The 15,708-nt window shown below is 41.6% G+C and overlaps 1 protein-coding gene across 2 annotated transcripts in view; it reads right to left on the bottom strand.

Moving 5' to 3' along the window:
- Nucleotides 1-15,708, bottom strand: part of CTTNBP2 (cortactin binding protein 2) — a 104,663-nt gene that overhangs the window by 46,231 nt on the left and 42,724 nt on the right. For both annotated transcript variants that reach the window (XM_035127367.3, XM_088676500.1), the window contains exons 5-6: nt 6,703-6,906; nt 4,803-4,902 (exon numbers count right to left, since the gene is read on the bottom strand). In XM_035127367.3, the coding sequence (XP_034983258.3) occupies nt 4,803-4,902; nt 6,703-6,906 (304 nt within the window). The remainder of the gene's footprint in view (nt 1-4,802; nt 4,903-6,702; nt 6,907-15,708) is intronic.

The raw sequence follows: 15,708 nt of genomic DNA, 5'->3' as shown, positions 1-15,708 counted from the left end.
GGCAGCTTCTTCCATGAACACTGTATAGCCGGGTTGGGCGGAATGTTAAAAGCTTTTGGTACAAGCATCTGATGTTCAAAGCAATAAAAACACAGGTTACAGGGTCAAAATCATGTCTTCCCAATAGAAATTCCACTCACACTAGCCAACACCTGGTTTTGGTTGCAACAACTCCTTCATCTTTTGACCCTGAACTGGTCATAACCGGATAGAATTCAGATTACCTATATAATAAATGCATCCATTCCAGCCTTTGCTTCTTCTGGATTCTAAGAAAATATTTTATTGAATTTTATACTTCAGGTAATTAGAAACCTTTGTTTAAGAACAGGACATTTAATACTATTCATTCCGGTAGCCAGCAATCTCCATAAATCTAAACGGTTTCACTGCAAATATACAGGTAATTCACAGGGGTTATGTTCTGGAGATTGCATGCAAAGCTGAAATCGTGTGTGTAGTCCAAACAATCCTGGAACTGCTATCGCTGTCTGCTGGGGATCCCCTCCTGTGTGTCCAATATAGCGGTCCGCCTGGAGGTTGGGCAAATCCCTGTCAGCGCCCGGAAATGGATTTTGAAGATTCGCTATTGGCTAAAACTCACTTTTTTCCTTGTTGGGTTGGCACCCCTAACCCTTCTGGACTCCTTCCAATCCAAATGGAAAGCCACACTGTATGAAAAGCTAAGAGATTTGGGATTCTCGCCTCAGGCTTTGTTAGCTGCAGGATACGAGAAAGCAGGAGCAATCATTCGCCCATGAGTTTGGGATGTGGAACTCCAACGCCATGTGAGCAAGATGAATAAACACCCAGCTATAAAGTATTTGATAAAATTACAAACACCTAAATATAGACAGGCATTTACCCTTGCCAGATTTAATGTATTGCCACCTGCCTTTTTGCAGGGAAGATTCGCAGGTAAACCATATGCGGAACGAGTCTGCCCCTGCAGCCTGCCGGAGGTAGAATCTGCCTCTCATGTTTTATTACACTGTCGTTTTTTATAATGACATACGCCAGGCTTTCATTTCCCCGACCATACAAAATTCTTTAAACAAATTTCAATGTCTTAAACTCCTTGTAGAAGATACGGACCCTGAGTTTACGCTAAAAGTGGCCAAATTTTGTGCAGCAGTCATAAAGCTCAGAGAACAAGCTGTGCTGCCGCAATGAATAAGACCACAAATGGGAACCTGTAGGCTATATTTTAGTGTCCCAGTTCCAATTTATACATTTTAAATGCTGCTGTATACATATATATGTGTGTGTATTGTTCCTGCTGTGTAAATTTTAGTGTATTATCTTTGTGTTTTATGATTTTTATGATTCTTCTGATTTTGTAAGCTGGTCTGTGACCGTATGAATAAATTCAACTTCAATCCTGGAACTGTCCCTGTGTGAGCATCCCTACCTTTCTGAAACTGGTGTGCCGAGCGGGACTTGCCTTCACAAAGCAGACAGCTTAAGCGCTCTTTCTGCAGCAGGAAAACCTGATGCAGAAAGAGCTTTTAAGCTCCCCCCACCACCTTGCGTGGGTTTAGTTTGTGTGATTTCAGCTGGCTGGTAGAAAAAAGCACTTAAAGCTGAAATTGCGCGAGTTAAAAGTACATATGTTGCGAGTTACCTGTATATGTAGAATGCATCTTATTCCTTTCTAAGACCTCATTTTTTGATAGAGACTGAGGGCAAGGGGAAGAACTAGGCGTTTAGAAAACTGGGGTGCCCAAAACTGGGGTGTCAGGACAAGCAGAACAGATATGCAACAAGAGAGGTATGGTAAGAAAAGGTTTAGGCAAGGAGATGAGGAAAACAAGAGGCAAAGTGTTAGAAAAATTAAAAGGGACTGATAAAGAGGAGGGGAAATGAGAAGCATCAAAACATTTAAGGAATAGAAGTACAAGAATCCTTTAGACTGGTGGGAGGGAGAGCAGGAAGAATAAGGACAGGGTTGTCTGAGATTAAAAGGAAGTGGAGATGAGAGCAAAAGCTGAAGAAATAATTAAAATGTATGTATTGAGCAGGAGTTATAGGTACAAGTTTATGGTCACAAGAGAGCACATTGCTCTCCAAATGGCAGGAAGTTGAGATCAATTCCAAGTCTCCTCTCAACTGAGTGCTGAACTCTGGGGCAAAATCTGACAAGCCACCAGACGAGATGGCAGAAGTGACACTTTCCACTGAAAGGATGTTATCTGTAACTGGAATAACAGGGTTGCCTCAGGTCAGGAATCAGTCTGATTGACAGCCCCACAGGAAAACCTGCACCACACCTCTCTGAACTATGTGGAGTTCTAGCCAATATAAATAGCATCTCAGTCATTTAAATGTCAGATTTCTGGGGAGGCAACACTATCGGCTAGGGCTGCCATATGTCCGAATATGAAAGATGGAACTGATGTCCAGGGGGAATTTACAAAAGGCAGCACTTTGTCCTAGATCTTAGGCAAGCCGATTGCAAAACTGTATTTTTATAAAACAAAAAAGCTCAACAACTTCCAGGGTACCCTGGTTTTTACTTTTTCGCAACCCTAGGAAAACGGAACAGCAAAATTTGCAGGAGATACCATCCATAAGATTGAATACACTCATAGACACAATCAAATCATCAGTAAAATATGGATCTCTGCAGTACTATTAGAATTAATCCTGTTCAAGTCCCGAGAAGATGGATGGATACAAGATTACCTGAAAAGAGCTGGTATCAGCTCTGTTTTTCTACAATCTTTCATAGAATAGTGACAGAGTTTCATTTAGCAAGAAATGTAAAGTATTCAGCAGCTATGAAAGGCATATCTTGAAAGTCACTTGCTGCTCTCACAACAATATGCATACTTGTCCCATTATACTATCCCACATTCTTACTGCTCAGAGCCTTCAAAATGAAAAGGGATATATACATAAAACAATTGAATTATCGCTGCAAAGGCTCCAGTAGTACAAATGGAACAAATAAATATTAGTATCAGCTTATTTGCATGTGATGATGCAATCAACAAACCACAAGCCTCCTCAACAGTCTCTTATCACAAAAATTGTAATGTGGGAAGAATACTCATGCCCAATAATGACTACATGATTTGCCATTCACATTATATTTCTTGTAGGCCAAAGTAACCCACCCAATGTACACAAACTATTTTTTATATAGAGGAGGGTCTTGAATGTAAGCTCCCGGGATAGGGAATAAAATCATAGAATCATAGAGTTGGAAGAGACCACAAGGGCCATCCAGTCCAACCCCCTGCCAAGCAGGAAACACCACCAAAGCATTCTTGACATATGGCTGTCAAGCCTCCGCTTAAAGACCTCCAAAGAAGGAGACTCCACCACACTCCTTGGCAGCAAATTCCACTGTCGAACAGCTCTTACTGTCAGGAAGTTCTACCTAATGTTTAGGTGGAAGCTTCTTTCTTGTAGTTTGAAAGGCTACAAATTTCAGCATGTTTTCTTAGAGCTAACTAATGGGACTTACTTTCAAGTAAGAGTTGTAAGGCTCTAAGTTTTATTTTATTTTTTTGGTGAGGGGGAGGATATCAGATCATTAGTTTGCGAAGAAGAAGAAGAAGAATGAATTCAACAAATCTCTTTAATCAGACTATTAAAGGAAGTTACAGGTAGGTAGCCGTGTTGGTCTGAGTCAAAGCAAAATAAAAAAAATTCCTTCAGTAGCACCTTAAAGACCAACTAAGTTTTTATTTTGGTATGAGCTTTTGTGTGCATGCGAAAGCTCATACCAAAATAAAAACTTAGTTGGTCTTTAAGGTGCTACTGAAGGAATTTTTTTATTTTATTAAAGGAAGGTCTGTTACCCCTTTTTCGATTGTAAGTGTGAAAGCTCTGAGATATAGAATCTAGCTCACAATACTATACCTCTCCTATTTCTGGGGCTATTTAAACAGTTTCTCACACCTTGATAGCAGTGAGGAACTGACGATTTTTAAATCTGATTTGTGGATATCTTCAGCGTCCTCACCTTACCAGCCAATCCCAACCGACCCCCCCCCCCAAAAAAATAAATTATATCCTTCCATGGTTAAATATAGTACACAGATATTTCTCACAAGAAAGCAGTCAGCTTTTCAAAATTGAAATGTATTGCTTTAGTCAGTTACCATCAAAGTCCTTAAAAAAGTGCCTTTATTCCGTTTCCTCAGGCACTGCGTTAAATGAAACATCCTTGCTCTTTGACATATTATACTCCAACTGAGGGGGCTTTTTTCTGTAGGCAGACCACTTTTCGAAGGATCAAAGGCAAAATATCAATGAATGCAATTTCCCCATCAGCTGCCAGCACATGCTTTTCATTTAATTTTTTTGCTCAAAGAAATGGCTTTCAGTAAAAGCTTGACCATAAATCCGTCCAGAGCTCCGGATAAGAGATGCATTTTTAGAAGGCAAGACCCATTTTTCCCATTTGAAAGAACTCTATTATTTATTAAATTTATAGACTGCCCTTCATCTGAAGACCACAGGAAGGTTTACAACATAAAAATATAAATATATATAACTTAAAATGCTTGCAGCATGTGCTTGCACACAAGAATGAAAGCAATTTTTTTTTGGAGCATGGCTTTATTGTAATAAAATCATAGAAACTCGAGAGCTTTTTTAAAAAACAAAACAAAACCCAAACATCTCTACTTCTAACAGAAAATCTCATAATAATATTACAAGTGAGGATTATAGGCAGGAATAAGTCTTTAATGGAGTACGTTTTTCTCTCGCAGCTTGTGCGCCCCAATACTTAAAAGATTACAAGGAATTCTGTTGCTGGATAAACACATAATTGCCATGTTACTTACTTGTAATGTCCCTGAGCAACCGCTGAACACAAGGGTGTAAAGCCATTTTTATCAACAGGATCAACTTGAGCTTCTGAAGTCAGCAGCAATCTTACACAATCTAGGAGTTGGGGAAAAAACAAAGGCATATTGATATATAAGAGGGAAGTGGTGGGGGAAGATAAGGGTTTGAAAACCAGAGAGCATTCCTCACAAATCATGCATCTGCAGTATGTAACCATGAAAGTTGTTTTGGCTATCTGGTTGTCCACTGTTGAAACAGTGCTGGACTAGATGGGTCTTTGGCCTGATCCAGCAGGCTCTTCGTATGTTCTTACCTACCGAAGGCAATATTCTGTATTGTGATGCCAGCTTACTAGGACACCTAGGCAAGGGAAACTTATCTCTCATATATAGAGAGAGCAAATTAACAAATTCTTCCCATTCACCAAGTTCTTTTTTATTTTTATTTTATTTATTAGATTTATATAACACCCTTCTTCATAAGATCTCAGGGCGGTTCACAGAATAAAATACAGGATAAAAGCAAGTAGAAAATTAAAACAAAACAGCAAAACAATAACTCCCTCTTCCCACAGACACATTTAAAAGGTCACAGAATATAATTCAGTCCAAGGCCTGGTTGAAAAGAAACGTTTTCACCTAAAAATACATAATGACGGCAGCAGGTGAACTTTAGAATACACTGGAAATTTTTCCAACTTTGGATTTTGCTGCCGCAGATTTGGCGTTGGCCGCTAGCTTAAGATGACTTAGTAAGTGGATAAGAAAAATCCACAGAGGAGATGTCTATTGCTGCAAGTCATGATGGCTACATTCACGCACTGGTGGAGGAGTGCCGGGAGGGGGGGAGTGCACCATCCCTGGCAGTGTGATCCTGGTGGGGTGCCAGTGCGGCTGCCCCCTGCCCATGCTGGGTGCCACGCCCCTGCAGGCGGCATGCCACACCCCCACACCGCCCTCGCCTGCTCTCTGCCCCCCCCCGGTGCCGGTGGCAGAATGTCATTTGCCAAGACGAAATGATGGGACAGGGCTACGACCTTCATGTCTAGCCTGTGGGAGACTTGTGACTGGCCACACTGGGAAACTGGCAACTGAAATGTTGATCTAATCCAGGCATCCCCAAACTTTGGCCCTCCAGATGTTTTGGACTACAATTCCCATCTTCCCCGACCACTGGTCCTTTTAGCTAGGGATCATGGGAGTTGTAGGCCAAAACATCTGGAGGGCCGCAGTTTGGGAATGCCTGATCTAATCCAAAAGGATTCTTCTTATGTTCCTCCAACTTTCCCTTGCAACTGCTGCCTTCCTTACTGCGCTGCCACCCCAACAACAGTTTTTTATGCTACTTCTGCTCAAATCTGATGAAGTGCTTATAGGATTCTGAGGCTGTAAGTGTCCCTTCCTGACCCAAATGTAGACACAGCTATGTCTACAGGGGAAGGAGACCAGTGTAGAAGGGCTGCAACCAGACCCCAGAGCTTATATTAATGTCTCACACCAGGAGCTAATCTGAGGGCTGCAAGATCAAGTTGTTCAGGATCTGCACTGGTTCATCGTTTAATCCTGCCATTCCTCTCTGGAATACAGAGCAACAGTTCAACTTTCCAATAACTTTGCTAAGCAGAGAGAGAACAGCATGCCCAAGGTCACTCAGTGAACTACCAGCCTAGCGCCCTGGCACCTCGCACCACCGGGACTCTACCTAGAGCCGGCCCTGTGGGAGGGTTGTTAGGAGAAGCCTAGAGAAAGGAGAGTGGGGATTGCTCTCTCCGGGAAGCCAAAATGCTTGCCCTGATGGAACTATCACCTCAGTGCACTGTGGAATTCCTCCCCTGAACTACAAAAACACATATAAACACAGCAGATAGTAAAGTCAGGGCACGGACAAAATCCATACCTGTATGTCCATTCATAGCAGCAGAATACAAGGCAGAATAGCCATCTTCACAGGAGTCATTAATGTCCAGACCTTCTTCATTAAGCAGCATTGACAATAAAGTTACATTTCCCTGGGCAGCAGCTTGGTGAAGAAGGGTGGGCCTGCCACCCAGGGGGACAGGACCACCACTCATTAATAAAGGGGTTAGGGAGGGAGACCAGCCTGCGAGTTAAAAGCAACATCAATTAGAGAGAACACACATGAAGAAGTTAAAGCTGCACACTTTGAAAGCTATCTCAAAAGTTCTACAAAGGAAAACAGATTCTGCCATTTCAGCACATATAAAAAAATTAGCACAACTTTTTTTAAAAAAAGAAAAAATCCTGGTTTCAAAGATAGCTTCAAATCACACACATGCTAAGTGAAACAATTTATTATTTAGATAAGCTCAAGGAAACACTCCATCCACTTTTGGTACAGTGCCTAGATTTTGTTTTTGGTTGTTTTTTTAAAAAAAGGTTATGTTTTAGTTGAAAAGCTAGCTCAAGTTATTTTCGTTTAGATTTAGCAAAAAATAAAATATGTTTAAAGTTACATATGATTTTAAAGAGTCCTTTTATCAGTATTCTCTTAAGAAAATCTGCTTAAATCTATGCAAAATATGACAGGCATTTTAGTTGAAAGTACATTTAAATCTCACACTACTGTCTAAGCCTGCTTGCTACTCAGCTGGGCTAAACACTGCATAGACTCATCTAAAATGTGGCAGCAGCACCGCAACTTCCTTTGCGTTTTACCGTAAGGACTAAAGAGCAGTGATTAATGAATTACATCAAAATGACTGGCTAAAGCTTCCACATCGTCCAGTAAGAAACGCAAGCAACAGAACAGAATTTTAGGAAATTATAGGAGTTATCTTGGATAGACATTCCAGGTATCAGACGTTAGCAGCTTTAGAGGAGAGTTTATTAAGGACATGAAGTCTGCTGTATAGGGTGCGGAAGACTTTGTGAACTTTTCCTTGATCAAAAGGCTGCAAAAGGAAATAGAAAAGGGGGTTGAAAATAGATATTGCTTCTTGCAACTGTGGACTGCCGATCGAAAAAGGAGAAATTCCAAAGGGATTTCCAGCCTTTATGTATTGAGGTTCGGGTTATCATCAGGTTATAACAACTGCCCACACTATAAGCCAGGCATGAGGAATTTGGGGCCCTCCAAATGTTGTTGGACTAAATCTTTGACCATTGGCCATGCTGACCAGGACTAATGGGAACTGGAATCCAGTGATATCTGGAAGGTCACGGGTTCCCCATCCTTGCTCTAAGTTGGAAGGATTGTGAATTTAAAACACCAAGCTTGGTAATATTTGTATTGTGAAATAAAATTTCTGTGGCCTCCTTGATGTAGAAAGTATTCTGCTCTTGCTTTTCTCAACTTAACAGCCATTCATTAAATTATCTATTTCCAAACTATTGTAGGCTTTGGTTATCTCCAAAGTTTTAAAAAAGCTGCCTTGTCTTTAATGGAGTATAAGCAAACCGAATCATAAACGTTACACGTCTCAATAAAGATGGTGTTTAAAGAGGAGAGCTTTTTCTCATAACAGAAAACAATCATTTATGTCATGGAAAATAATCACAAATGTATTAACCAAATTTAAAAGGAAAATACAGAAAATGGGCCATAGTAGAACTGCAATGGGTCTCATTGGTCTTGGACACTATATTAAGTGGGCAGCTACTGGGCAGGAACCAATGAGAGGGTTAATGGAAGGCACTAACAGACTGGGGGACAAAGCTAACTAATGGCAGAAGATGATGGACCAAAGGAAGGGATTCAGAGGATTGGATAGGCACAAAGGATAAGTGCAGGCAATAGGCAATAGAATAACAGTTCTGCTTATCTCCTTGGAGGTACTTACCTTGGGGCTGTTCTGTTGCCACTAATGACAACATCAATTTCCTCCCTCCTCAACCAATACCACTTTGCCACTAAACAGTTCAGGGGTGGACAGCACGGAAGTAGGGAGAAAACTCTCTCTACAATAGAGTTTCAAGGTCAGCCTCTCTTATTAGAGATGTCCCTTCTATCACCCCTAGCCCAGCAGACAAAAGGAGCCAAGCTTATAATTCTTGGTAGCCCAGGGCAGTTGCTTAGTTGCTTGGAGCACCAATGATCAACTACAATGGATCCTTAACAGAAAGGTTGGCTTTAATTAAACATAAACACATTGTGTTGTTGTATAATGTTGTTGTTTAGTCGTTTAGTCGTGTCCGACTCTTTGTGACCCCCATGGACCAGAGTATATATAGATATATATTATGAAGAATCCATTTCATATTAGTTCCAACAAAATTTCATTAGGTTCATGCATGGCAGCTATTATAGGAAGTTGTGAATGTTCAATAAAGGAAAGGAAGAAATAGAAAAAAGGGAAGACTGAGAGAAAAGAAAGGAGTTTTTTTAAAATATCGTTTTAATGATTTCCTTTCTATTTAAAGAACTACAAGTCATCACAAAAAGTTGGGAATATCATCTAAACTTTGCCTTACAAAGAAAGAAAGAAAGAAAGAAAGAAAGAAAGAAAGAAAGAAAGAAAGAAAGAAAGAAAGAAAGAAAGAAAGAAAGAAAGAAAGGAAGAAAGGAAGAAAGGAAGAAAGGAAGAAAGAAAGGAAGACCTAACAGAAAAAAACGGATAAAATCTAGATGAAAGAAACCTTTATATTTTAAGCTAGATTGCTTCCACATTGGAGTCCTTTAGCATCCCTGTGGCTTTGCTTTCCCCCAATTAGCTGGAAGAATAAAAATGGGATATCCCAGACAAACAAAAACAGCATAGGTTTCGAGCCATTTTAATTAAGTTTCTTCACCGGAGGCCAACCCATTTTATTCTTCCTTGATGGGCATGAGTGCAGGAATGGTGGTGAACAGCCTCTTAATTGCCCCTTGAATTTCTCACAGCACAATCCTATGTATTTACTCAGAAGTAAAGTCCACTGAGTTCAAGGGGACTTATTCTCAGCTAAACATGTATAGAACTGCAGCCTTAATGTCTTTTTTGGTTCCCATGGATGGGAGGAGGGTTAATTACTGCCTTTCTCTCAAACTAGAAACTAGTGTGTTCTTGCTATATAAAATAGGAAAAGAAAAATAATTAGCATAAAATAATTAGCATAAACCAGTAATTCTTTTTCTTGCCCATTTGCAAGACTAGAAGAGATACTGGGGCAATTAAAGAGAGGCTATTCATCATGCATTTAAGAGGTTATTCATCACTAAATATCAGGGCCCTTAAAAGCCTCAATAGTGTTTTGCTTATTCACACTGGACAGGTTGGTTTTGCAGTTGCATTTGTTTACGCCCCCCCCCCTGCAAATCACCACAAAACCCATTGGGGAAGGGAACATTAAAACTGCTGGAATACAATGGGCTGACTATGACATTGCTGGATATCTCGTTTAGAAGTGAACAATGAATGGGGAATTCCTATTAGTATGGAAGCAAACCTCATTTGTGTATGTTCATATGTTAAACTAATGGGACGCGGGTGGCGCTGTGGTCTAAACCACTGAGCCTAGGGCTTGCCGATTGGAGGGTTGGCAGTTCAAATCCCCACGATGGGGTGAGCTCCCGTTGCTCGGTCCCAGCTCCTGCCAACCTAGCAGTTCGAAAGCACGTCAAAGTGCAAGTAGATAAATAGGTACTGCTCCGGCAGGAAGGTAAACGGCGTTTCCGTGCGCTGCTCTGGTTTCGCCAGAAGCAACTTAGTCATGCTGGCCACATGACCCAGAAAAACTGTCTGCGGACAAAAGTCGGCTCCCTCGGCCAGTAAAGCGAGATGAGCGCCACAACCCCAGAGTCGTTCGTGACTGGATTAACTGTCAGGGGTCCTTTACCTTTACCTTTATAATGTTAAACTAACCAGCTCTTGAGAGCTCTTGAGAGTCCCATGGACTGCAAGAAGATCAAACCTATCCATTCTGAAGGAAATCAGCTCTGAGTGCTCACTGGAAGGACATATTCTGAAGCTGAGGCTCCAATACTTTGGCCACCTCATGAGAAGAGAAGACTACCTGGAAAAGACCCTGGTGTTGGGAAAGATTGGGGGCACAGGAGAAGGGGGCGACAGAGGACGAGGTGGTTGGACAGTGTTCTCGAAGCTACGAACATGAGTTTGACCAAATTGCAGGAGGCAATGGATGACAGGAGTGCCTGGCGTGCTCTGGTCCATGGGGTCACGAAGAGTCGGACACGACTAAACGACTAAACAGCAACAAGAACCAGGTCCAGCAGCACTGGCAGGAAGATGCACCCTGTCACAGGCCTAATTCAAGGAGCCCTTTTACTGAACCTGTTAGAAAGTGGGATCATCTTTAGAATGGTTCTGGTTGCGAGCAGGCCCCCAACCTGGTTCCTCCCCACCCCCGGCATTGGTGGAGTAATGCCTTCATGCCATGGTGGCACCACCCCAGGCCTATTGGCCAATCATTTTGAGCGGGGTGATCGTGGGGGTTTAAAAGCAGCAGTGTGACCTGTGCTGAGCACCTGCTTCACGCTGCCGGACACCCGCCTGCCCACCCTGTAATTTTTATGTGTTCTCTGGCCTTGCTTTGGACTTTGGTTGGTTGCCTGTCTTGGGACAGGGAACGGGTAGGAATTTTTCTATTTGGCAAATAGTGGCACTGGTTTTTGCCTACCTCTTAGCAATCGTTACAACTTTGTAAGGTTTGGCGGTTAGGCATTGGCTCATTGATTTGTGGGGGAGGGAAGGTCAGCCATTGCCTGCCCCTCCATTGAACAAGGGTATTCCGTTAAAGGAATCCAGAGTCTGGATCATGTCCGAAGTCCGCTTGAGGGGCTAGCGCCATGCCAGGCCTCTGGGGACACCGAGGAGAGCTGCAGGCGGATTCCCTCGATGTGGCTTCCTCTTTGGGTGATTTACCCTAATTGACTTCCTGCAAAGGGGGCAGGAGTCTTATATAGTCTATGCCAATGTCTAAGCCAATACCGCTCACATTTCTGTAATTCAATGAAGTTGTGGCCTAAATTTTTTGCCAATAACCTTAAACCTAAAATTCTGTGTCCGTGTGAATTTATTTTGACAAGGGGCTAGTCTGGGGGCCTTGCCACGCAATCATGGTTATCTGGTTTATTTTCCTTTGGGTGTCGGGCTGGTAGAGAGAGAGAGAGAGAGAGTGGAGGAACAAAATGGAGCTTCCAGCAATAAGTACTTGATTTAGCACTTATTTAGGAATGGTAGCAATCAAATGTTGGGATGCTATTTGTAACTGTTGTTCAGATGTGGGTAGAGAGGGAAGGTTAAAGAGATTTTTGGCCATGGCTAGAGACACAGACGAAAGCCATTTTCAGAAAAAAAACACTTTTGAATTCCATCTTAGCTTTTTAAACAAGTGCAATATCTTTTCAGTCATATAGATATTAGGATAAAGTAGGTTTAGTGTTCACTATAGCAGATCCGGATATTATTAATATTGCATTCATCTTCCCAGCGGAGCTTAAATTTTACCTTCTTGGTGAACTGCTTTACAAATTAACAGGGTCCCAGCATGGAAAGCAATTCCAGGCAAGAGCCTGAAACACACATGAAGATTACTGCATGCAGCAATCACACACACACACACACACACACACACACACACACACACACACCACTGCATGTATGAGTATTGGAAGAGGAGGTCCATGGAGGATTAACGTATGAAGCAGCATGAGAAAGCCTTCCAAAACACAGCATATACAAACTAAGCAATAATAACTGCATTGCATATTTCGTATGCAAATCCCACTGTTAACATAACATTGAATCGGCACCGATTTCTAAGAGTTTGCAAGGAAGAAGAACCACAGGTTTGTATTCATTCAAGAAAATGCGTAACAAAATTAGGAGACACGAGTAAGCTTTGTGGTTTCATATGCAAGAAGTTAGCAAATACGAAGCATCTGGGAAAGCATACTGGACATGCAGTGATGGGAGAATGAAAGGAACAGGGGGGGGGAGAAAAACAGCTTCTGGCATCAGCTTCAGATTGTGGAGATGATTAATTTCAGAGTCTATTACCAACCTCTCCTGCACCCCATTCACTTTATGAGCAAACCACATCACAAAAAGATGAATCAGATCTAAATGAACCAAATAAAAACAATGTTGATTGAAAGGTGATTTAAAATAAATAAATAAATAAATAAATAAGAGCAAATCTAAAAAGAACGGATAATCCCAAGGGCATGGGAAATTCAATTGCTTAGAGCCATTTTAATATTTATGCTTCCCTCCCACCCCAGTCTAAATTATAAACTCAATTGATATTCATTGGCTGAATCATGAAGGCTATTCATTGGCATTAAGAGAGCTGAATCACGAATACTACTTACAGAGGTCTTTCAAGAAAGTGGCCCACAGCTAATAGGGGCTCAGTTGACATTTCATACTTGACAAAAGTATGGAGATGCACAAGAGCCCTGCACTGACATATAGAATGAATTTGGTAATGATAAGGTGGCCAGGCAAGCAGATATACGGTAACCAGCCTTGCCTAATTCCATGCATACTTTTTATGATAGCTCTATGATGGGAATCATGCTAAATGCAGCTGGTCACGTTCATCAGGCACCATGTTGCAAGGGCAGCAACACCCAGCTTGGTAGTGACCCTCAGCTCTGGTAGGTTACATCTGCTGCCATCTTAAATAGGATTGCACAGCCTCACTTAAAACACCTATGGAACAAGCTCAATTGTACTCAAGTGACAATTGGCAGGCTCCCTGAATGATCACAGCTCATGGCGAGTATGTGGGGTGGATTGGATCTAGGAATCTTCAACACGGGACTCCAGACATTTAGAAAAAATTTTGGATTGATTGCACAGCATTTTTCATGATGAATACACCTGAAACTCAGACCTGACTGTACTGCACAAACCTGCTGCGTGACAGTGGCGTGTTAAAATTTCCATTTGAATTGCATGGTGAAAACACTCATGTGCAGTGGCGTAGCCTGGGGACAGGGCGCAAAATTGTTAGCAGCACAAAATTTCAACACCCAATGCTACTTCAATATAGCTGTGTGCTTCCATTGCTGGGGTCCACTGAAAACATCTTCTCCACGTGAAACCAGGAAGTGAAATTTCTAGACAAGGGAACAACTCTTCTTTTCTTATCTCTGCAGCTACGATCTCCTGGGTGACACAGGTGCCATTAGGAAGCTGGATGCACATGCGTTCTCCGTCCGTTTGCCTCCCACCCACTCCACCCGGGCGCTGGCAACCCAAGCTATGCCACTGCACATGTGGCAATGTTCTTGCATTCTTTCCTGATGACTGTCCTTGAGCTTGGTCCTGTCTATCTGTGACCATGTACAATTCTCACGTTAACCAGAATTGCGTGAATGCACAGCAATTGTGCTGATGTTGGCACATTTGTACCTTTTGGGAAGTCACAGGCTGCAACCCTCACTGTAATCCTTATTCACTGTAACTCTGTCTTATCCCATAGCCATATATACTTGTGCTTCTACTTCACACAAGAGTATGGAAGGTGCCATAGCTCAATGACAGACGGTCTGATGTTCAATCCCTGGCATATCTAGTAGCAGGTAACCTGGTAGACAGTTTTCAGAGTCCCAGCCAGGGGGTCAGAGCAGATGATACTTGGCTAGATGAACAAAAGGTATGACATGTTTTAAGGTAGCTTCCCATGGTCTTTGCTCAAACCACAAGGACATGGAGAAAGGGATCATATGAAGGGGATTCTGTGTTGATGCTACTGCAAGGATGACATGCTTCTTAGAGGCAGCCAAGATGCAAGCAATGTTACTTTAATGTAGGTTGCCTACAGAAAAGTATCCTGGGGATTTATTGCCAGTTGAATTACAGAAGCAACTGTAACATCTCTCCTAGAATGAAGCGAATAAAGGGTAAGAGTAATTTAAAAGCAAATGTGTTGCCAGGTAGATCCAATAGGATGTATGATAGGTTCTCCTTAAGCATTTTAATCTATTTTTATTGCCATTATAATAATTAGTCTTTTGTGGAATGAGAATACATCATTACAGGAAAATGTGGGATGTTACTAGGGCAATAAAACAATGCTATGCTACCCCATAATACCAGATCCCTAGTTAATGGGTGAACCATTTTATTATTGATTGACAAAGAAGAACTGTTAGGTAACTGTCTCCGAGCTATATCGAACCAAAGCAAACTTAAAGCTGCCTTGGGTTTGATTTTATCATCAAAAAGTGGGAGGTAAATTCCCAGATAAATACCTTTTACATTCACTGTCTGTTATGAAATGTGAAAAGCCTACTGCAACCAGAATCCAAATCAATTTTTGAACAGCTTTCTTATACACCCGGTGGTTCTTTTCAACCTGATTAACAAATGTATATTCAATCGACCAGCACTTGGCATTTAATTAAACGTTAAGAACTGCATGCTGAGTTTCAATGAACAATTTGGAATTGAATTGTCAAGTCTTGCCATTTTAGACTGAAATATTAATTGCACTTTGCTGAAGGTAAGCCTCCTATTATTTCTAATAACTGGCCCACTGGCCAGAATTTTTCAGACACCTGAATACTGTGGTGAGCAGCGTTTCCCTAGATATAGTACACTTAACAAAAAAAAGGGAAGGAACAGGAATACAGTGAGCAAGGTGATTAACCACACCCATTAGAACACTTCCCTGTGCACCTCACTTCTGTTATAATAGCTTGTAAACCATAAATACCATTCTGATCTGGATTTTTTTCTTTTGCTGAATATTGTCACTCAGGGACTCTTCATGCCACCTATCTCAATCCCCAAAGGGCTAGGCAGTTCTAATAAAGCATGATGTTATTATTCATTTGAACATATAGCCTGTTTCCTCCTTAAAGGAAATATATACATAGGAAGTTGCCTTGTGTTAAGTCAAGACCATTGGTTCATCTAGTTAAGCACTGTTTAACCAGTCTGGCAATAGCTCCCCAGGGTTTCAGACAGGAGTCTCCCCCAGTTCTACTTAG

Source organism: Zootoca vivipara, chromosome 9 (assembly GCF_965207765.1).
Source record: "Zootoca vivipara chromosome 9, rZooViv2.hap1.1, whole genome shotgun sequence".
In the NCBI taxonomy this organism is placed as follows: Eukaryota; Metazoa; Chordata; class Lepidosauria; order Squamata; family Lacertidae; genus Zootoca; species Zootoca vivipara.
Note: the sequence above shows the minus strand (reverse complement) of the source record. Positions and strands in the feature narration are given on the sequence as shown.